The sequence below is a fragment of the Leuciscus leuciscus genome (assembly GCF_965113295.1).
Source record: "Leuciscus leuciscus genome assembly, chromosome: 5".
Taxonomy (NCBI): Eukaryota; Metazoa; Chordata; class Actinopteri; order Cypriniformes; family Leuciscidae; genus Leuciscus; species Leuciscus leuciscus.
Window position 1 is genome coordinate 33224136 of NC_138729.1, and position 24042 is coordinate 33248177.

General features: G+C 34.3%; 1 protein-coding gene across 4 annotated transcripts in view; it reads right to left on the minus strand.

Moving 5' to 3' along the window:
- Positions 1-24042, minus strand: part of camkk1a (calcium/calmodulin-dependent protein kinase kinase 1, alpha a) — a 130895-nt gene that overhangs the window by 47119 nt on the left and 59734 nt on the right. For all 4 annotated transcript variants that reach the window (XM_082170658.1, XM_082170661.1, XM_082170659.1 and 1 more), the window contains exon 3: positions 18130-18539. In XM_082170658.1, coding sequence (XP_082026784.1) covers positions 18130-18432 — 303 coding nt within the window. In that variant the 5' untranslated portion in view covers positions 18433-18539. The remainder of the gene's footprint in view (positions 1-18129; positions 18540-24042) is intronic.

Sequence of the window (24042 nt, forward strand, 5' to 3'; positions counted from 1 at the left end):
AACTGACCACTACTAAATGCTTTATAACTCCCTGAATCTACTATATTTACTCACACTTTCTAAGTGATCTTATTAATCACTGTAAACACCTAAATAACTGGTTTGTAAATAATGCTATACTTCATTTAGAAATGATAAATTGATAATTAATATTTAATAAAGTATGAAAATGCAATTATTAAACACATTATAGATATGCTTCTAACTCAATAATACAGCGTTTAAAGGTGTATTTATAAACTGCTTATTAATGTCTGCTTTATGAATAATGATTTATCTGTTTACCAATGCTTAACTAATGATTAATAGGATGCAGTTATTATAAAGGGTTACCATATATATTATATTATATTTCTCATAATATAACTTCAAATATGCATTTTTTTATATATAAAAAAAAAAAAACATGCCAAGAGGGGATCTGCAACTCAATGTCATAATTATAATGTAATTATTATTATATTATTAAGATATTAATAATGTGACTGATAGTATTGGCTGCCTATTAATTAAAACATAATTTCTACTCTTAAAAAAAATCAATAGACATGTCCTTATTTTTCTGTTTCCTTTGTTTCTAGGATGTTGATGTACAGAGATATTCAGTGTTTGAAATATTGCTAAATTTAAATGCAACCAAACATATGTCGTTCGTTACCATCCAACAGTGGACCTTTCTTGATCTAATTCAAAACTTTTGAGTTGACTTGCTGCATCTGGTCATTTTGAAGAAACAAAAATGAAATACACAATTTTCTTTTAAGGTCTTTTTTCATAATATAACTTCAAATATGCAAAAAATAATAATATTTTAAACATGCCAAGATGGAATATCATCTCTGAACGATTTCTACCTATACAAGAGGGGACTCGCAATAGCCTGCAATGGAACTGTGTGTGTGTGTGTGTGTGAACAGTTAAGTCTGTCTTTATTTTGTAACTATAGTTACAAAATAAAGACAGACTAAATTGAATTGAATTGCTTGAGGAAAGACCATTTAAATCTACAACGGGGTAAAAAATACAGACGGTCCGGCAGCAACAGTTCAAAAGCAGAGGCGAGAATATCCTCTTATCATTCATAATATAATTTTTTTACTTTCTATGCTTGGTTATGCAGTCCCTTTAGGGTTTATAGGATTAATCAAACAGAAATAGCTCTTTAAGGTAACGATTTCAGGTCACTATAGTGACCTATATTTAGTATAGCGTAAAGCATACTTTATACAGTGAATAATGATTTTATTAATCAAAATGAACTTCGCGTCCCCAGTTGGATGGTAAAGAACGATACGTGTTTGGCTGCTTTGTACATTTCTTGCCATCACAAACACACTGTAAAGATTTTGGAGGTCAATCTCAAAATGTTATGTCGACTTGCTGCACTGAACATTTTTAGTTGGTTCAGTTGAAATATATGAAGTAGGGATGTTCATTTAACATTTTGTTTTCTGACTGAAAGCTGATGGTTGTTAACCAGTCATCATCAGTTAACTGACATGATTTGAAGGTTAGATTATAATTAAATGGACTTAGAATAGATAGGTGTCTGTGACCAATTCAAAAACCTAAAAAATGTAGATTTACATGTGCAAATAGCAGCATAAACAACAGAACATGAGGATTCACACATCAAGCACCCGCAGTGCTTCTGTGAACACAGTAAACCAGAATAAAAGTGTATATATAACTGTATATATAATAAATAGGCCAACTTAAATGAACAATTAACAAAACTAAAGTGCAATAAAGAATGGACACTTCAGGACATAATTTTCAATTTTCACCTGACAATGCAAGCTTTTGAAAACGAGTTTCAAAGTGCAAGGTTTTGAAAACGATGCCTTTACCATCTGCATGTAAACAACATAAACGTGAATTTGTGAAATTGGTATGTCATTCCAACCCGGTCACACTAAATGTGTCTCTATAGCACACATTGTGTTTATTGTGCAATTTATACGCGAAAAGGAGTTTCTGTGTGCATATGATACGCATGGGTGGGTTTAGGGTAGGTTTAGTAATGGTGTGTAATATGTAATATGTATTATATGTTTGGTTAGGATTAGTGTTGTAGGGTGCATGACATGTGTATTCACCTTATTTCCCACGAGGGTGACGCCATTACGTTCGTTTTGTCATCTTACTTTGGGCTGAGAGGGACCTCAACTTCCGTCTGAAAGGACGCTAGTTTCTAGACGTAATTCTATTGTTCTAACGGTAAAATATGTCAAGTATTATATGGTCAGTTAGGGGCTGCCATAACAATTGGATTAAGAGGATAGAACAATTTAACCAACAGTGTTACGAACACAATGTAAAGCGATCGGAATGTTGTGGTGTACTTTACGATTTACACCCGGATGTGCCGTGTCAGTTTAGCGGAAGTCGGATGACAAATTGCGGAAGCGCAAAGTATTAAAAGTGGGCGGGGCGGAATAAGGTGAATTACACGCAATAAAGTGCTATCATATGAATGTATTAAATGCATGAATAAGCCTTTCTGCATCTGACAGGGATAAATAAGTTTGAATTCTGGCAATATTTTTAAGATGGAAAAATGCAGATTTTGAAACCATTTTGATATGGGCATCAAATGACAAATGCGGATCAAAGATAACACCTAGATTTCGCACTTGTGATGCTGGAGACAATAATTCAGAATCAGAAAACAGACTTAGACAGTTATGTTTGTGCAAATCTGTCAGCATACCAAAAAGTAACAGTTCCATTTTTGATTTGTTAAGCTTAAGATAGTTGTCATGCATCCATACCTTTATTTCTTCCAGACATACGGTAAGAGCTGTAATTGCGAGATTTGGATCAGGGAGTGAGCTAACATAGATCTGCATGTCATCAGCATAACAAGGAAAAACCCCGTACCGTACTTTCTAATAATGTCACCAAGCGGCAACATATAGATGCAGAACAAAGTAGGTCCTAGTACTGACCCCTGCGGGACGCCCTGCTGTACTAATGTTGCCTCCGATTTGTTCTTCCCCAAATAAATATACTGCAAAGAGATGCCAGAGGTGCCTAACAAAACACGCAACCTGTCAAGGAGGATGATATGACATATAGTGTCAAAAGCAGCGCTAATGTCTAGCAGAACCAAAATGCTGCAAGCACCCATATCAGCAGAAACATTAGGCGTTTCTCAATAGCAAGTACGCACAGTTTGGACTTGCCAAGTCCAGCTCAGGAGAATGACTCCCGAGGACGCGAGTCCGGTAATTCTGCTAATGGAACAGCACGTTCTTCAAAGCGTCAGTCAGCTCGCTCTGCTACTCCGGTTATCTCTGTATGTACATTTTAGGCAACAATAAAACAAAATATGTTATAAAACACCACACTGCCTCTTTTCGTTTTCATTTAAAGAAATCTTAAACATTATAGCCACACAAATGGTGATTGCCTGGATCTCACAACCTGGATCAAATTTTCATAAATCTTTATAAATAAACCACAGATTTGAGCTTTAAACAACTACATTCTCGCCTGAAAAACTCTTAAATTTACATTTCGTGACACAGTAACAGTAGTATTATATGTCAACTGTAAATTAAAAGATGGCGCTTCTTATGTTGTCATTCCCCTTGTAGCACGCGCAAGTGACGATTCTCTGTCAACCAATCAACGTCCTGCAGTTAGTCTAGCTCCACCCTTTAGTACCATACCACTGTGCTGGTACCCCAACGGAAGGGTACCCAAAAAGTGTTAAGGTTCGGCTTTTTGGTACCATTCACAACTTTTGACAGTGGAAACGGAAATAAATGCATACCGTACCGTACCGTACCGCTCAGTGAAAACAAGCCATTAGAGATTAGAGTCGAATCTTCCCTAACAATTTTTAAGTCTCTTTTAAAAAGGTATTTGTTTTCTCTGGCGTATTGATTTTTTTTTTTTTTTAATGTATATATTATATTATATTTTTGTGTATTAGAGTGTGTATATTTAGGATACGTATTTAGTTGTCTTGTACAGCACTTTGGCCAGTCTTGTGGCTGTTTTAAATGTACTTTATAAATTAATTAAACTTGAAACCACTGATTGTAATAATACATCAAAATTCTTACTGTCAGTTAACCGGTTAGTCATAGTATTCTCAATGTATTTTAACACTGGCACTTTAGTTGAACCATCTGAATATTTTAAATGCAACAATCAACATAAAATTGAGTTTTGACCTTTGTGTATTTTTTTTACAGTGTATTTTTTAGGGCAATAAACCCAGACAGCAACATAGTGTTGGCCCAGATCCGGCCCACATCCGGGCTGTGTGGATTCCAGATGTGGGCCAGATCCGGGCCGATACTATGTAGCTGTCTGAGACTGGTGTTTTAGTGTTATTATGAACATCGCCATCACATTCAGAGATACTGCTAAATGTAAAAGCAATCAAACGTGTCATTCTTTATTATCAAACAGTGGACAAAATAAGTAAATTTGTGTAATGAAATGAATATAACATGTGCATGCATACTGCTGCTGCTTATCTTTAGCATGTACACTAACTTGTGTGGAAATGGGCATGGAATGGTGAAAAAATGCTGACCTAAAAATTGTTACACTTAATTTAAGTGATATTACTTAACATTAATGAACCAACATACAATAAAACTACCAAAACACATCATTCATGTCTCAAATTAAGGCATTCTTTCAGAACTCTAGTGAAGGTTTCAGCCAACAAACATAAATTAAATATACAAAACAAAAAACACACAAACAACAGGCAGCAATATGCACTATTTTCTGCTGTTCAGAATTCAATGCAGTTTATGTTACATGGTTCATGTTTACATTAATGTACAAACCTTTTGTATAGATGGTGATGAAAATGAAAGACTAAGACTTGTGTATGTGTTTAGCTACATCTTATTTTTTCTGATTTAAAAAAAATAATATTTCAGAATAATATATATCAATGTGGTATACGGTAGAAATATTACACATTTCAGTCTAGCTTAGGTTTTTAAATTAAATAACACAGTCTTGGAAATAATATGTAAGCATGTGCAAATAAGCCTGTATAGTAAATCAAGTTCTGTTGGTCTTTGTGTTTAAGTGAGAAATTAATTCATTTAAATTGAAAGATCTCAATGTTTATAAGATCTTTCAATTATGTTTAACAGTTTTGAGTGTATAAAAAGAGTGTATAAAAATGGGCTCTGAGTTTTGGCAGTGGTTGTGTCTAAGTGAAATATGTAGTTTGGAAGATGTAGTCACTGAATGCATTAATACAACATTGAATGACACAGACATTTGCAACACTTCTACAGTAATACCGTAGTAAAATATATTCAGAATCTAAAAAATTAAATACTATCAAAACAATTAGATGTAGCTGAACACATACAGGTATTAATCTTTCAGTTTCATCACCATCTATAAAAAGGGGAAACTTGGGGGAAAATGTGTACTGTACTGTAAACAATGACCATGTGACATATAATGTTGTGAATTCTGAACAACAGAAAACAGCAGAAATATTTTATAATGCTTCCTGTTATTTGTGTTTTTTTATTTAACGTGTGTTTTTTGGGGGTAAAACCTTTTCTAGTGTTCTGGAAGAATGAGTTGATCTGAGACATGAATGAAGTTTCAGTGCATTTTGAATGTGAAATGAACTGCTGTCAAGCTGTAAGTTGGTTTGGAGAAGATATCATGGTCTTTTAACCTGACATCATTTAAGACATCATTTAAGACTGTGGTATAAATGATTGAATGATTTAACCATAACTCATTACTATCCTTGATTTCTAAAATAGGTATTTTTCATGTGTATGTAGACTAGGGTGTGTGATATTGAGTTGTTGCACTTCCCCCCCACACACAATTTACATATCAATGCAGGAAGGCCTTAAAGGCCAGTGTTTTTCTTAGGTGAGAGCCAACAACCCCCAGAGTCCTGTTACCAATATCTGTGCAACTTCTCAAATACACTAGAATAAACTAGAGAAAACGCTGGGATTTACCCTGCCAAATTTATTTTGTAAAGTTTTCTTTTGTAAAAATGTATTTAAAAAATAAATAAAACAAGAATTACACTATCTACTGTTCACTGCAGTTAATGTTACATTATCCACGTTTACAATACTGTACAAAAATATGAAACTGAGATTAACACTTGTATAGGTGTTTAGTTAAATATAATTTTTTTGTTTTTGTTTTTTTTAGATTCAGAATTTAAAACATCTGCAAATTGGCCTGTATAGAACATAAATGTCTGTTGGTGTTTGTGTTAAGTGAGAAATAAATAAACTCACATAAGCCCCGTTCACACAGAGATTCCGGAAAATACACTGATAATTTGTCCCGCGATTGTTTGATTTCTGTTCATTCACACTCCCAGGGATTTTCTGAAATCAGTATTATATATTATAATATAATATTTAAATATAAAATCTTGTTTACTTGTTTAGCACTATGTTCGCAATGAAACTAAATTAATGATTATTCCAAACACAAATAAAATGTAAGTTTCCCAATTCTAAAGTCACTTTTTCAAAACTCTCTTCACACAGTGATCACACCATCCGTCTATGTGAGCTAAACTGTGGATCACTGCTTTGAAAGATGTCATTGAATGCATTTTGTTCCATTTACATTCATTATTCTTAAACACAAACACCAACAGAACTTTATGTTCTATACAGGCTAATTTGCACATGTTTACATACTCTTTTTAAAACTGTTAATAATAATAGTACTGTTAAACTGTTAAAAATAACAAGTAATTTCAATCACATTGAAATAGATATTCTGATTCTAAAATATAATATAATCAAAATAATTAGATGTAAGTGTTAGTCTTTCAGTTTCATCACCATCTATACAAAAGGGGAAACTTAGGAATATTTTAGTACAGTAATGTTAAAAAGTTAGTTTGTTAGTATACTTTACTTTATTGCCCTTTTTCAGGAAATTTGTCTTGGACTCAAAGCTGCATTAGTACACAACATATACATACACACACAAACCAAAAAGAGTTTTTAAAAAACGGCATTACTACATCTTGCTATTTAACATATTAATAGATACAGGAATAAATGATTTTTTTGTAACGGTTCCTCTTACTCAGTGGGACTCTATACCCTCTCCCTGATGGCAGAAGCTGATACATTGGAAATAAAACATGGCTTGAATCACTCACTATTGTCTGTGCATTTTTTTTTAAAATCCACGATTCGTAAATTGATTGAAGTGATGAGTACTCTCTTACACCCATAACTTAACATTGCAGTTTTCACAAGACGTACAAGCTGTGATTTTAATTGGACCAAAAGATTGCCATATGAAGTGTGCATCCAATAATTTAAAAGACTACCTAAAACGGCATAATGAAATAATTGCATAATTCTCTGATTTACACCAAACAGCCTAAGTCTTCTTAAAAAATACAATCGTTGCCGGAATTTTGAACAAAGATAATCAATGTGGGCTTTCCAAGTAAATGAACGATCAATGACCACACCTATATACTTATAGGTATCCACCTGCTCAATATTATCATAGATGATAACTGGGCTGTAATCAAAAAGGATCATGTAACATCAACTGCAGTGAATTATAAACAGTAGATAGTGTCATTCTTGTTTTATGAAAGCATTTTACAAAAGAAAACATTGTGTAATGCTCCTGTTGTTTGTGTTTTTTTTTTTGTTTTATGAGTGACAAAGTGTGTTTGTTGTTAAATCTTTTCTAGTGTTCTTGAAGAATGAGTTGATCTGAGACATGAAGTTTCAGTGCATTTTGAATGAGAAATTAACTGCTGTCAAGCTGTAAGTTGGTTAGGAGAACTGAGTGAAGAGTTTTGAAAATGTACCTAAATATTGAGAAATGTGTCCTAGTGATTGTAAAAACCTGTAATTTAATTTAATTTGGCAGGGTAAATCCCAGCGTTTTCTCTAGTTTATTCTAGTGTATTTGAGAAGTTGCACAGATATTGGTAACAGGACTCTGGGGGTTGTTGGCTCTCACCTAAGAAAAACACTGGCCTTTAAGGCCTTCCTGCATTGATATGTAAATTGTGTGTGGGGGGGAAGTGCAACAACTCAATATCACACACCCTAGTCTACATACACATGAAAAATACCTATTTTAGAAATCAAGGATAGTAATGAGTTATGGTTAAATCATTCAATCATTTATACCACAGTCTTAAATTATGTCTTAAATGATGTCAGGTTAAAAGACCATGATATCTTCTCCAAACCAACTTACAGCTTGACAGCAGTTCATTTCACATTCAAAATGCACTGAAACTTCATTCATGTGTCAGATCAACTCATTCTTCCAGAACACTAGAAAAGGTTTTACCCCCAAAAAACACACGTTAAATAAAAAAACACAAATAACAGGAAGCATTATAAAATATTTCTGCTGTTTTCTGTTGTTCAGAATTCACAACATTATATGTTACATGGTCATTGTTTACAGTACAGTACACATTTTCCCCCAAGTTTCCCCTTTTTATAGATGGTGATGAAACTGAAAGATTAATACCTGTATGTGTTCAGCTACATCTAATTGTTTTGATAGTATTTAATTTTTTAGATTCTGAATATATTTTACTACGGTATTACTGTAGAAGTGTTGCAAATGTCTGTGTCATTCAATGTTGTATTAATGCATTCAGTGACTACATCTTCCAAACTACATATTTCACTTAGACACAACCACTGCCAAAACTCAGAGCCCATTTTTATACACTCTTTTATACACTCAAAACTGTTAAACATAATTGAAAGATCTTATAAACATTGAGATCTTTCAATTTAAATGAATTAATTTCTCACTTAAACACAAAGACCAACAGAACTTGATTTACTATACAGGCTTATTTGCACATGCTTACATATTATTTCCAAGACTGTGTTATTTAATTTAAAAACCTAAGCTAGACTGAAATGTGTAATATTTCTACCGTATACCACATTGATATATATTATTCTGAAATATTATTTTTTTTAAATCAGAAAAAATAAGATGTAGCTAAACACATACACAAGTCTTAGTCTTTCATTTTCATCACCATCTATACAAAAGGTTTGTACATTAATGTAAACATGAACCATGTAACATAAACTGCATTGAATTCTGAACAGCAGAAAATAGTGCATATTGCTGCCTGTTGTTTGTGTGTTTTTTGTTTTGTATATTTAATTTATGTTTGTTGGCTGAAACCTTCACTAGAGTTCTGAAAGAATGCCTTAATTTGAGACATGAATGATGTGTTTTGGTAGTTTTATTGTATGTTGGTTCATTAATGTTAAGTAATATCACTTAAATTAAGTGTAACAATTTTTAGGTCAGCATTTTTTCACCATTCCATGCCCATTTCCACACAAGTTAGTGTACATGCTAAAGATAAGCAGCAGCAGTATGCATGCACATGTTATATTCATTTCATTACACAAATTTACTTATTTTGTCCACTGTTTGATAATAAAGAATGACACGTTTGATTGCTTTTACATTTAGCAGTATCTCTGAATGTGATGGCGATGTTCATAATAACACTAAAACACCAGTCTCAGACAGCTACATAGTATCGGCCCGGATCTGGCCCACATCTGGAATCCACACAGCCCGGATGTGGGCCGGATCTGGGCCAACACTATGTTGCTGTCTGGGTTTATTGCCCTAAAAAATACACTGTAAAAAAAATACACAAAGGTCAAAACTCAATTTTATGTTGATTGTTGCATTTAAAATATTCAGATGGTTCAACTAAAGTGCCAGTGTTAAAATACATTGAGAATACTATGACTAACCGGTTAACTGACAGTAAGAATTTTGATGTATTATTACAATCAGTGGTTTCAAGTTTAATTAATTTATAAAGTACATTTAAAACAGCCACAAGACTGGCCAAAGTGCTGTACAAGACAACTAAATACGTATCCTAAATATACACACTCTAATACACAAAAATATAATATAATATATACATTAAAAAAAAAAAAAAATCAATACGCCAGAGAAAACAAATACCTTTTTAAAAGAGACTTAAAAATTGTTAGGGAAGATTCGACTCTAATCTCTAATGGCTTGTTTTCACTGAGCGGTACGGTACGGTACGGTATGCATTTATTTCCGTTTCCACTGTCAAAAGTTGTGAATGGTACCAAAAAGCCGAACCTTAACACTTTTTGGGTACCCTTCCGTTGGGGTACCAGCACAGTGGTATGGTACTAAAGGGTGGAGCTAGACTAACTGCAGGACGTTGATTGGTTGACAGAGAATCGTCACTTGCGCGTGCTACAAGGGGAATGACAACATAAGAAGCGCCATCTTTTAATTTACAGTTGACATATAATACTACTGTTACTGTGTCACGAAATGTAAATTTAAGAGTTTTTCAGGCGAGAATGTAGTTGTTTAAAGCTCAAATCTGTGGTTTATTTATAAAGATTTATGAAAATTTGATCCAGGTTGTGAGATCCAGGCAATCACCATTTGTGTGGCTATAATGTTTAAGATTTCTTTAAATGAAAACGAAAAGAGGCAGTGTGGTGTTTTATAACATATTTTGTTTTATTGTTGCCTAAAATGTACATACAGAGATAACCGGAGTAGCAGAGCGAGCTGACTGACGCTTTGAAGAACGTGCTGTTCCATTAGCAGAATTACCGGACTCGCGTCCTCGGGAGTCATTCTCCTGAGCTGGACTTGGCAAGTCCAAACTGTGCGTACTTGCTATTGAGAAACGCCTAATGTTTCTGCTGATATGGGTGCTTGCAGCATTTTGGTTCTGCTAGACATTAGCGCTGCTTTTGACACTATATGTCATATCATCCTCCTTGACAGGTTGCGTGTTTTGTTAGGCACCTCTGGCATCTCTTTGCAGTATATTTATTTGGGGAAGAACAAATCGGAGGCAACATTAGTACAGCAGGGCGTCCCGCAGGGGTCAGTACTAGGACCTACTTTGTTCTGCATCTATATGTTGCCGCTTGGTGACATTATTAGAAAGTACGGTACGGGGTTTTTCCTTGTTATGCTGATGACATGCAGATCTATGTTAGCTCACTCCCTGATCCAAATCTCGCAATTACAGCTCTTACCGTATGTCTGGAAGAAATAAAGGTATGGATGCATGACAACTATCTTAAGCTTAACAAATCAAAAATGGAACTGTTACTTTTTGGTATGCTGACAGATTTGCACAAACATAACTGTCTAAGTCTGTTTTCTGATTCTGAATTATTGTCTCCAGCATCACAAGTGCGAAATCTAGGTGTTATCTTTGATCCGCATTTGTCATTTGATGCCCATATCAAAATGGTTTCAAAATCTGCATTTTTCCATCTTAAAAATATTGCCAGAATTCAAACTTATTTATCCCTGTCAGATGCAGAAAGGCTTATTCATGCATTTAATACATTCATATGATAGCACTTTATTGCGTGTAATTCACCTTATTCCGCCCCGCCCACTTTTAATACTTTGCGCTTCCGCAATTTGTCATCCGACTTCCGCTAAACTGACACGGCACATCCGGGTGTAAATCGTAAAGTACACCACAACATTCCGATCGCTTTACATTGTGTTCGTAACACTGTTGGTTAAATTGTTCTATCCTCTTAATCCAATTGTTATGGCAGCCCCTAACTGACCATATAATACTTGACATATTTTACCGTTAGAACAATAGAATTACGTCTAGAAACTAGCGTCCTTTCAGACGGAAGTTGAGGTCCCTCTCAGCCCAAAGTAAGATGACAAAACGAACGTAATGGCGTCACCCTCGTGGGAAATAAGGTGAATACACATGTCATGCACCCTACAACACTAATCCTAACCAAACATATAATACATATTACATATTACACACCATTACTAAACCTACCCTAAACCCACCCATGCGTATCATATGCACACAGAAACTCCTTTTCGCGTATAAATTGCACAATAAACACAATGTGTGCTATAGAGACACATTTAGTGTGACCGGGTTGGAATGACATACCAATTTCACAAATTCACGTTTATGTTGTTTACATGCAGATGGTAAAGGCATCGTTTTCAAAACCTTGCACTTTGAAACTCGTTTTCAAAAGCTTGCATTGTCAGGTGAAAATTGAAAATTATGTCCTGAAGTGTCCATTCTTTATTGCACTTTAGTTTTGTTAATTGTTCATTTAAGTTGGCCTATTTATTATATATACAGTTATATATACACTTTTATTCTGGTTTACTGTGTTCACAGAAGCACTGCGGGTGCTTGATGTGTGAATCCTCATGTTCTGTTGTTTATGCTGCTATTTGCACATGTAAATCTACATTTTTTAGGTTTTTGAATTGGTCACAGACACCTATCTATTCTAAGTCCATTTAATTATAATCTAACCTTCAAATCATGTCAGTTAACTGATGATGACTGGTTAACAACCATCAGCTTTCAGTCAGAAAACAAAATGTTAAATGAACATCCCTACTTCATATATTTCAACTGAACCAACTAAAAATGTTCAGTGCAGCAAGTCGACATAACATTTTGAGATTGACCTCCAAAATCTTTACAGTGTGTTTGTGATGGCAAGAAATGTACAAAGCAGCCAAACACGTATCGTTCTTTACCATCCAACTGGGGACGCGAAGTTCATTTTGATTAATAAAATCATTATTCACTGTATAAAGTATGCTTTACGCTATACTAAATATAGGTCACTATAGTGACCTGAAATCGTTACCTTAAAGAGCTATTTCTGTTTGATTAATCCTATAAACCCTAAAGGGACTGCATAACCAAGCATAGAAAGTAAAAAAATTATATTATGAATGATAAGAGGATATTCTCGCCTCTGCTTTTGAACTGTTGCTGCCGGACCGTCTGTATTTTTTACCCCGTTGTAGATTTAAATGGTCTTTCCTCAAGCAATTCAATTCAATTTAGTCTGTCTTTATTTTGTAACTATAGTTACAAAATAAAGACAGACTTAACTGTTCACACACACACACACACACAGTTCCATTGCAGGCTATTGCGAGTCCCCTCTTGTATAGGTAGAAATCGTTCAGAGATGATATTCCATCTTGGCATGTTTAAAATATTATTATTTTTTGCATATTTGAAGTTATATTATGAAAAAAGACCTTAAAAGAAAATTGTGTATTTCATTTTTGTTTCTTCAAAATGACCAGATGCAGCAAGTCAACTCAAAAGTTTTGAATTAGATCAAGAAAGGTCCACTGTTGGATGGTAACGAACGACATATGTTTGGTTGCATTTAAATTTAGCAATATTTCAAACACTGAATATCTCTGTACATCAACATCCTAGAAACAAAGGAAACAGAAAAATAAGGACATGTCTATTGATTTTTTTTAAGAGTAGAAATTATGTTTTAATTAATAGGCAGCCAATACTATCAGTCACATTATTAATATCTTAATAATATAATAATAATTACATTATAATTATGACATTGAGTTGCAGATCCCCTCTTGGCATGTTTTTTTTTTTTTATATATAAAAAAATGCATATTTGAAGTTATATTATGAGAAATATAATATAATATATATGGTAACCCTTTATAATAACTGCATCCTATTAATCATTAGTTAAGCATTGGTAAACAGATAAATCATTATTCATAAAGCAGACATTAATAAGCAGTTTATAAATACACCTTTAAACGCTGTATTATTGAGTTAGAAGCATATCTATAATGTGTTTAATAATTGCATTTTCATACTTTATTAAATATTAATGATCAATTTATCATTTCTAAATGAAGTATAGCATTATTTACAAACCAGTTATTTAGGTGTTTACAGTGATTAATAAGATCACTTAGAAAGTGTGAGTAAATATAGTAGATTCAGGGAGTTATAAAGCATTTAGTAGTGGTCAGTTCACTATTTTGCGAGCTCATCTAAAGTGAGGACTAGTTATGCTTTGTAAATAATTTATAAAGGAGATTTAAAGACTCAGTTATCTTCTAAACAGAAAAAGGGAACAAACACACACAGTGATAGAGAACATAGAAATATTAACAGCCTTTAAATCTCCTTTATAAATGCTTTACAAGGCATAACTAGTCCTCACTTTAGATGAGCTCACAAAAACTCGTTTTCAAAAGCTTGCATTGTCAGGCCCCCAAAATGGCATTTTCGTTGAAATGAACGGCCAAAACGTTTTCAGTTTTCAGTTGAAAATGATGTCGTGTAAACAGACCCTAAAGCGTGTATTATTTATTGCACTTTAGTTTTGTTAATTGTTCATTTAAGTTGGCCTATTTATTATATATACAGTTATATATACACTTTTATTCTGGTTTACTGTGTTCACAGAAGCACTGCGGGTGCTTGATGTGTGAATCCTCATGTTCTGTTGTTTATGCTGCTATTTGCACATGTAAATCTACATTTTTTAGGTATTTGAATCGGTCACAGACTATTCTATTCTAAGTCCATTTAATTCTAATCTAACCTTCAAATCATGTCAGTTAACTGATGATGACTGGTTAACAACCATCAGCTTTCAGTCAGAAAACAAAATGTTAAATGAACATCCCTACTTCATATATTTCAACTGAACCAACTAAAAATGTTCAGTGCAGCAAGTCGACATAACATTTTGAGATTGACCTCCAAAATCTTTACAGTGTGTTTGTGATGGCAAGAAATGTACAAAGCAGCCAAACACGTATCGTTCTTTACCATCCAACTGGGGACGCGAAGTTCATTTTGATTAATAAAATCATTATTCACTGTATAAAGTATGCTTTACGCTATACTAAATATAGGTCACTATAGTGACCTGAAATCGTTACCTTAAAGAGCTATTTCTGTTTGATTAATCCTATAAACCCTAAAGGGACTGCATAACCAAGCATAGAAAGTATCTATGAAGAGAGAAAATAAGCGTTAAATAAGAAAAATAATGTTATGAATGATAAAAGGCGTAATATATAATATACTATATAATATACTATATATATATAGTTACATAATGAAGACAGACTTCACTGCCAGTTCACTTCACTGTTCACACACACACACACACACACACAGCTCCATTGCAGCCAAGTCCCCTCTTGTATAGATAGAGATCGTTCCGAGAGTCCCCTCTCGGCCAGTGTAGAGCGACATTGGTCTGTTAGTAATATAGATATGTATGTGTGTGTGCAATGACACATAACAATGGCAAGTAAATTGTTAGGGACTGCATAACCAAGCATAGAAAGTAAAAAAATTATATTATGAATGATAAGAGGATATTCTCGCCTCTGCTTTTGAACTGTTGCTGCCGGACCGTCTGTATTTTTTACCCCGTTGTAGATTTAAATGGTCTTTCCTCAAGCAATTACATTCAATTAAGTCTGTCTTTATTTTGTAACTATAGTTACAAAATAAAGACAGACTTAACTGTTCACACACACACACACACACACAGTTCCATTGCAGGCTATTGCGAGTCCCCTCTTGTACAGGTAGAAATCGTTCAGAGATGATATTCCATCTTGGCATGTTTAAAATATTATTATTTTTTGCATATTTGAAGTTATATTATGAAAAAAGACCTTAAAAGAAAATTGTGTATTTCATTTTTGTTTCTTCAAAATGACCAGATGCAGCAAGTCAACTCAAAAGTTTTGAATTAGATCAAGAAAGGTCCACTGTTGGATGGTAACGAACGACATATGTTTGGTTGCATTTAAATTTAGCAATATTTCAAACACTGAATATCTCTGTACATCAACATCCTAGAAACAAAGGAAACAGAAAAATAAGGACATGTCTATTGATTTTTTTAAGAGTAGAAATTATGTTTTAATTAATAGGCAGCCAATACTATCAGTCACATTATTAATATCTTAATAATATAATAATAATTACATTATAATTATGACATTTAGTTGCAGATCCCCTCTTGGCATGTTTTTTTTTTTTTTTTTATAAAAAAATGCATATTTGAAGTTATATTATGAAAAATATAATATAATATATATGGTAACCCTTTATAATAACTATCCTATTAATCATTAGTTAAGCATTAGTAAACAGTTAAATCATAATTCATAAAGCAGACATTAATAAGCTGTTTATAAATACAGCTTTAAATGCTGTATTATTGATTTAGAAGGATATCTATAATGTGTTTAATAATTGTATTTTCATACTTTATTAATTATCAATTTATCATTTCTAAATGAAGTATAGCATTATTTACAAAGCAGTTATTTAGGAGTTGTCAGTGATTAATAAGATCACTTAGAGTAAATTTAGTAGATTCAGGGAGTTATAAAGCATTTAGTAGTGGTCAGTTCACTATTTTGTGAGCAAAAGTGAGGACTAGTTATGCTTAAAGCATTTATAAAGGAGATTTAAAGACTAATTTATCTTCTAAACAGAAAAAGGAAACACACACAACACAACACAGTGATAGAGAACATAGAAATATGAACAGCCTTTAAATCTCCTACATAACTAGCATAACTAGTCCTCACTTTAGATGAGCTCACAAAAAATAGTGAACTGACCTCTACTAAATGTTTTATAACTACCTGAACTACAGTAGAAATACATGTTAATAAAGCATTTATTAACACACTAAGTAACTATTACTATATGTCTGAATAATAAGTGTATGATGTATGAATGTACATTGAAATAGTTGAATCATTTACTCACACTTTCTAAGGGATCTTATGAACCACTGACAACTCCTAAATAACTGCTTTGTAAATGATGCTATACTTCATTTAGAAATGATAAATTGATCATTAATAAAGTATGAAAATACAATTATTAAACACATTATAGATATGCTTTTAAAACAGGAATAAAGCATTTATAACTGCATTTATATACTGCTTATTAGTGTATATTAATGCTTTATAAATTAATTAACTGTTTACTAATGCTTAACTAATGATTAATAGCGTGGAGTTATTATTAAGTGTTACTGAAAGCTCCTGAACTAAGCAGTTAAACAGCAGCTCTACAGTCTCAGAGCCTCTCTAGGACAGCAGCCATTCAGACAATAGAGAAGTGTGAACGACGTGTGTTAATGGGCCACTGCAGTTCCTGCTCCAGCCTACAGGAGCGCTGCTGAGTATGGACTTAAACACACACACACATGTAAGTCCCCACTTGGTCAAAAATGTAAAAAATTAACCAGAGCGTGTTTTAGCTGATTTTAACATGTTTTAAAGCATGACCAACAGGGGACTTGAAAAATGTCCCCACTTGGCTCGACGGTCCCCTGTTAGTGAGTGTGTAACGACACCAAGGTCCCCTCTTAGATAGATAGACGAGTACACACACACACACACACACACACACACACACACACACACACACACACACACACTCTTCATGCTATGTAAGAGAGGATTTCATACTAGAAAGACAGTCAGATGTAACCAGATTTCTCATATGCATCGGCATTCAGCAAATAGACATTAATATCATTTAAACATGTCTTTGATTATCTAGTAAATATTTAATTCCAAGAACCGTACAAACTTTAAGAAATCTGTTCCATCTGTGCACAAATCTGCTGTCACTGAAGAAACACGAGCAACAAACCTTAAGCCATATGATAACTTTGTTTGAAGAACAGGTTGAGAATTAATTCATTCTACACAAAATCTTGCTCTCAGATCTCATTTGCATTTGCGTACATTCAAATGAGCCGCTTGTTCACCAGGTTTTATGTCAGTTAAAGGTTGACCGCTATGTCATATTCACTGTGTTTTGTCTGTAAAAACAGCATTACCTAGTATTTTTGTTGTTGTTGAGAAAGTATGATTTCACTGTGCAGACTTACCATATTACTTTATATACTTTCCACCATTTGCCATTTCTTTTACCGTTTACTTTTTTTTTTTTACCATTGTACCATTTACCTTTTTTTCTTGTTGTCATGTTTTAACAATTTCTTTATTTGCAAAACATACTACAATAGGATTACAGTATCAATAAGTTGTTATCTAAAGTAAAAAAAATTATGTTTATTTATTAAATATTTATATCGGCCTTTGGCCACCCTGAAGATATCGGTTATCAAAACAATCTATCAAGTCCTGAAAAAGTAAATGTAATGATCAGATGAATAATATTTCATACACAACCATTGCAATTCCTGGCAATATTTAAATGTCTCTCACCTGCGAGTCTGAGATGGACACTCGTCTGGACTCGATGGTTGGCTGTCTGGCTATTCGGGAGTAGCGCTCAGCCCCGCCGCCAGAAGATGCGTACGTCCCTCTCTCCTGCAATGACATCTTCCTGTCTGACAGGTGTGGCCTCCTGGGCAGAGCTTTCTTCACACCTGTCCCATTCTTCACTACACTGGAGGTGGGATCAGACCTTAGGGACATTGCGGACATCTTGTCAGTCATTTCAGCAGTCGGGGAAGAGTCTGGGTCAAGGTCCAACCCGACGCAACCAGGATCACTGTTCATCGCCATGACGATGCAGTATGAGGAGCTTTGAGGCAGGGAGGAGGGGTGTGTGGGGTTTTTTTACATTAAGTGTTAAACCTCCAACGTTGGTTTGCAGTTACAGGAAGCTGTGGCTATACAGACAGATATAGAGAAGAAGGAAGAGACAAAAAGTAACAATAAGAGTACGTTACTGAAACATAATTTGGACAAAACTTTGACCAACTTTTCTCATTCAAGTAGGCAGGAGCTGAATGCTTCCAAGATGGCCCCCGAATGGATTGTCTTCCCTTAAAGACCCCTTGTGGTGAAAATCAAGTTTTTAATGTTGTTTATATATGTCTATGGGCTGTTTATAACACTTTTCTTCTTTGGAAAATTATGAACTATGCATTAAATTACTTCTATAAGTTCACTGAACACCAAAATATCCACTTTTTCAATTTTAACCCTTTATTCCCTAATTTAGGATTAGAATAACACAGAATTTCACAGAATAACAATAACAAACACCGTCAATGCAAACTATTTTAAATTTAGGAAAAAAATCAGTCAACCACACAGCTACATTTAACAATGTTTTTTTTTTTGTTTATTTGTTGCATGTTAGAACTGGATTTCAAATGTACAAACACTTTGGCCAATGGTCACTGTCTTGGGCAGAAGATTCACCACCATCACTTTCATGCGGTTGAAACAATTCATCAGAATCGCTATCGCTGTCCAATTCAGGGCCAAAGTCACTATCATCAGCTTCAAGTTGCTCCAATACTTGTGTTACAGTGACCTTTCTCTGCTGCTTTCCCTGTCCTGAAAAGGGAGTGGCCATACTCCCTGAAAAGATATACTACTTTATTAGTCTCTGGCCCTGTACTACTGAGGTAACTTATTCAAATATATTATACAAATGAAATTATTTCAAGGCTTTAGCCAAACACAGGACTGTCACCATTCTCCATAAAAAGTCACTCAAAGAACCAAAGGGTCATTTTTGACCCAACATGTTTTTAACCCATACACCCAGAGGGTCATTTTTGGCCCATCGTTTTTTGAACTAGCTCAGAGTTGCTAATTTATCCAAAAAGAATATAAAACATACTTCTAGGCATTCTGCAAGCTAATACTAAATAGATGAACAAAAAATACACAATTTTACCATCCGCTGGTTTGCTGAGAAGACAACTTTTTTTGGGGGGTAGCAGCAATTAACAGGGGTCAAATTTGACCCCGTGGGTTCTCCAGGGTGTGCTTTAAGACAAACCATGTGCAAATTCATAAGTCAACACCATTGCTGAGTAGAATTCCAGTGAACCAAAGATGCAGTCTCAAAAACGCGGTTTGAAATTGCAGGTGCTTCTTACGTCACAAACCTCCTTGTATCCAATCACGTCAATGTGCCGGGGAGCATGTTATTAACTGCTCTGAAGCAGGGGAGTCTCAAAGACAAGCCAGGTTTTCTCTGTAAATTTTTCTGTTGATATGAAAAATCGGGTACATTTAGCAATATAGCAGGTGAATTATGTATATGATGTATATTACGATGTTATGATATCTATTTGCCTTTCTCCACTGATGTTTTAAGTTGTTCAAAGCGTTTCTAAGGATGCTGATTTTTTTAAAGGTAGCTGTCTTGACTCTGAGGTGGCGAATGGGAACATGGTTTGTGTAACAACACATTATTAGCTGTTTGATAACGTAGTCAAGCAAAAGGCTAATTATATTAATTACTGTTATGTATTCAATGTTGTAGAGAGCGATATATTAAACACATTACCATTCTGATACATCTACAAGTCTATATATTTCACTCTTCCACTTCTTCTGAATCAGTTTCTGGTTCAACCATTTATGGCTGAATTAAACCAGTATTTCCACTTGCCACTGTGCAGCGTTTACTACAGTAAAGTTAACCGAGTGGATCAGGTATTCTGAGCTCATGTGATTGAGTGGAGGCGGGGCTAATTTGCATATTCATGGCTCTGTGTATACTGAATGAAGCAAGGGTGTAGACTTATATTCAAGCTATTTTAAGGCATGAATAAAAAAAATTATAGGAAAAAGCATTTAAATATGTAATTTTGGTGATCAAATATGAGTTTTAAGGGATAAAATTATTGTCTACAAGGGGACATTAAAGCAGTGCCTCAGCAAACCTGGGGGCCACAGGATAAATATGAATTATACAAATAGTAATATATGAATATAAAATGATTATAAATATATTAAAACAATCTAACTTTATTCAAATGCAAATAAATAAATAAACTGAAGTTCTTGAAACTTCTGGAATCACAAAATGAATTGTGTTTTTTGTTAATAGCCTATATTATATTATATATTATACTATTTTATATATATAAAATACAGAGGGGATCCTTTGAGTCAAAAAGGTTAAGAGGTTCTAGTATCACTGCTAATTTGAATAAAGTTCAACTTTGCTCAACTTTTTTGCACTGACTATAGCCCCTTTCACACATACAGTCTTTAATGGTAAATTACTTGTAAATCATGTGTGAACAGGACCTTTTCAAAAATACCGGTTAATCAGTTCTGTCAATTTCCCGGTATGAAAAGTTGTAATATTACCAGTGAATTATTGGTATAATGCTATGTGTGAACAAAGAATAAAGGGGTGGTCACTCTACACTTTTTGTTCCTTTGACTTGCATTCAAAAGCATGCAAATCTGGGAGACCGGAAACGCAAGCTCATCCGAAGACGTTTTGGATGTGTGACCAATAGAAGATTGATATACCACAACGTGACCTCTTAGCTGAATTAAAAGAATGCAAACTTTTCACAGTAAAGTGGAGTAGATTGTTTTGTTTTTTTTACATGTTGGATTTATTATTATTTGTTATATGTTGAATATAGGTTTTAAAAAAAAGATGGCACAGAGTGTGACATCATATCATGACTGTTGCAGTATCTGGTGTGGCCAAGGCAAGTTTATGATTATGATAAAGCTCTGTCGGAGCTGTTTACACGAAGCTCTTCTGCTTTAAATTATTTGAACATGCGCTAGACGGCCATCTGTCAGTTTGCAGCATGTCTTGTGCTCGGGACCCTTGGTACTGATGTGTGAATGGTATCTGGTAAAAAAACGGAATGCTATTGCTTGTGTGAACAACACATTTGTGTGTTTACTGGAAAAGTTGTTCTGTTAATTTGACAGTAATTTACTGGAATTACTGTGTGGTATAAGCTGATGGTTAAAAATGGTATAATATATAAGACTGTTCTATAAAACAATGCTTGCTGTGTTTTGTAAAAAGATGGAATGGTAATAAAGCTGATTTTGTATCCTCATTCAATCAAATTTCATTGCTCTTATTCCTCATCCTTTTCAAACAAGTAGAAAAATGAAAGGCTCTGTGTGAACATTATCAGTCCTCAACTTCATTTTGGGCTCTAATGAGGGTCAGTTATGTCTTGATCATGCTCTCTATGGCATTTTTCTGGCATTAACTGTGTGGAGGGTGTGAATATTACTGGCAGCAAGGTGCCAATGAAGTCATCCATACATGACCAGCTAATTGAAAAAAAAAAAAAGTGTTTCTCTAAGGGAGCCCAATTTCCTCAAGATAATTAGGAGCCACCACTGTGAACAAGAACTGCTTTGTACTCACTGACTTGTGTGTTCATGTGTGAGTGTGTGTGTGTGTAACTGTGTGTCCTATTTCCCTCAGAGCCTTTAAACGCAAATAATCTATCTATCTGTTTGTTTGGGGATTGTTTGTGGCTGTTTGAGACAGTGACATAGTCTTTTCCTCTATCCACACACAGGCTGCGTGTGGGACGGCTGTCTGAGGAGGCCTAGTGATTAACAACACACTGCAGGGCCAGACTCAACCCCACTGCAACAGAGCTTTAGAAAGCTAACAAATCATTAGGAACCTTACAGGACCCTGAACCCAAACTGCATGTTACGTCAAATAATAAACACACTTTTTTTTTTTTATGGTTTACAATTAATACATTTTAAAGATACATAAAAATTGCTAAAAATAATGACAGAACTAACAGAAATGCAAATCTGCCAAGCTGACACATATGATCATATCAATAATCCCATTAAAAAACATGATAGAACAATAGACATCAATAAATGTATTGCAGTCAAATATTTATCTTCTAACTGTCTGATATTCAGGACTGAGTGAATATGCAAATCGTTCACACATTGGCTGAAGCGTCCAGAATTTGCAAAGACTGAGCAGGAATACCTGTCTGTCCATCTGCTGGTAACAAGGGCACTGTTCGCTTCTCTAACATCAATGCCTCTCTTATGATCAGACATTGTTCGCTTCATAGAGAGGGAATCAAAGCAGAGCTGGAAATCTGCTTGAGTCTTTGTTTTATAGATAAAATAAGTGGAAGTACAAAATATAGCTCTCTACATGGAAATATAGAGCAACAGAAAGCATTAGAGGAAGACGTAGGAATGAATTTCTTCATCCATTCTCATAATATCGTTCCACTCATCTGATTTCTTACTGTTATTGTCTCGTTCCAATGCAAACCATTTCAGAGAATCCTCTATGAGGGGGAATGGAGAATTACCATAGGAAAAGCAGCTGAACAATAGAAATGTCATCACAACTAAATCCTTTCTGTCCTACAGTGAGCTGGAGACACTGAGGGATGAGACAGGCTCCAGAAACAGAGCGAAATCCTGTAACACAAATGTCAAGGGAGCCACTCTCGATTTGACGTATTTGGGACATGCTACCTTATTCTATTGCTCAAGGTTACTCAAAATATAAAGGCACCAAACATGAGAGGTTTTCTTCTACAAGTCCCAAATGCCTTTTAAAACTGCCCCAGGTGAGCCTGGCCCAACAACTTAACTGAATTTAGATGACTGATATTAAAATGTTTTGTTGGCCTGATCTAAGAAAGTAAAAAAAAAAAAAATAAGTAGGCGTCTACAACATCTCTGAACCTGAAAGAGTGATAAATGAGAAATGAATGAAACTTTATAAATCTGACATTGTAAGTTACAGACCTGATTTCTGGATTAATACAATGCTTTGACAGTTTATCAAAACAAGAAAACATCTAATGCTGATCTAATATTGTATCTCAATATTAAGCCAGCGTAGAACATCTATGTACAACTCAAGTGTATCTGCACATTAATGTATGAATAAATAACAAGGTGAAGGCTTGACTCATGAATTTTAATTACGTGACTGGACAGTCTGGCAACATCAACACAAACTAATTAATATTCATGAGTCAGGCCTTCAAACTAATATACTGTGGTAGCAAACCTTCATTCTAAAAGTCGTTCTGGCATCACTGACTGTTTGAGCACTGGGTCAAAGCATTGTCCTTCTGTCAGGCTCAGCACTGGGACAGTTTTATCTCAATGTCATCAGTGGATTCAGGCCTGTTTATAATGAACAAACACACACCTGCTCAAGAAACATTTCTTATTATTATCAATGTGTTGCTTAATATTTTTGTGGAATCTGTGATACATTTTTTCAGGATTCCGTGATGAATAGAAAGTTCAAAAGAACAACATTTATTTGAAATCGCAATCTTCTGTGACATTATAAATGTCTTTACTCTTCTTTACTGTAGCTATCAGTCAAATTGAAACAAACACTGTATATCATACTATTATGTG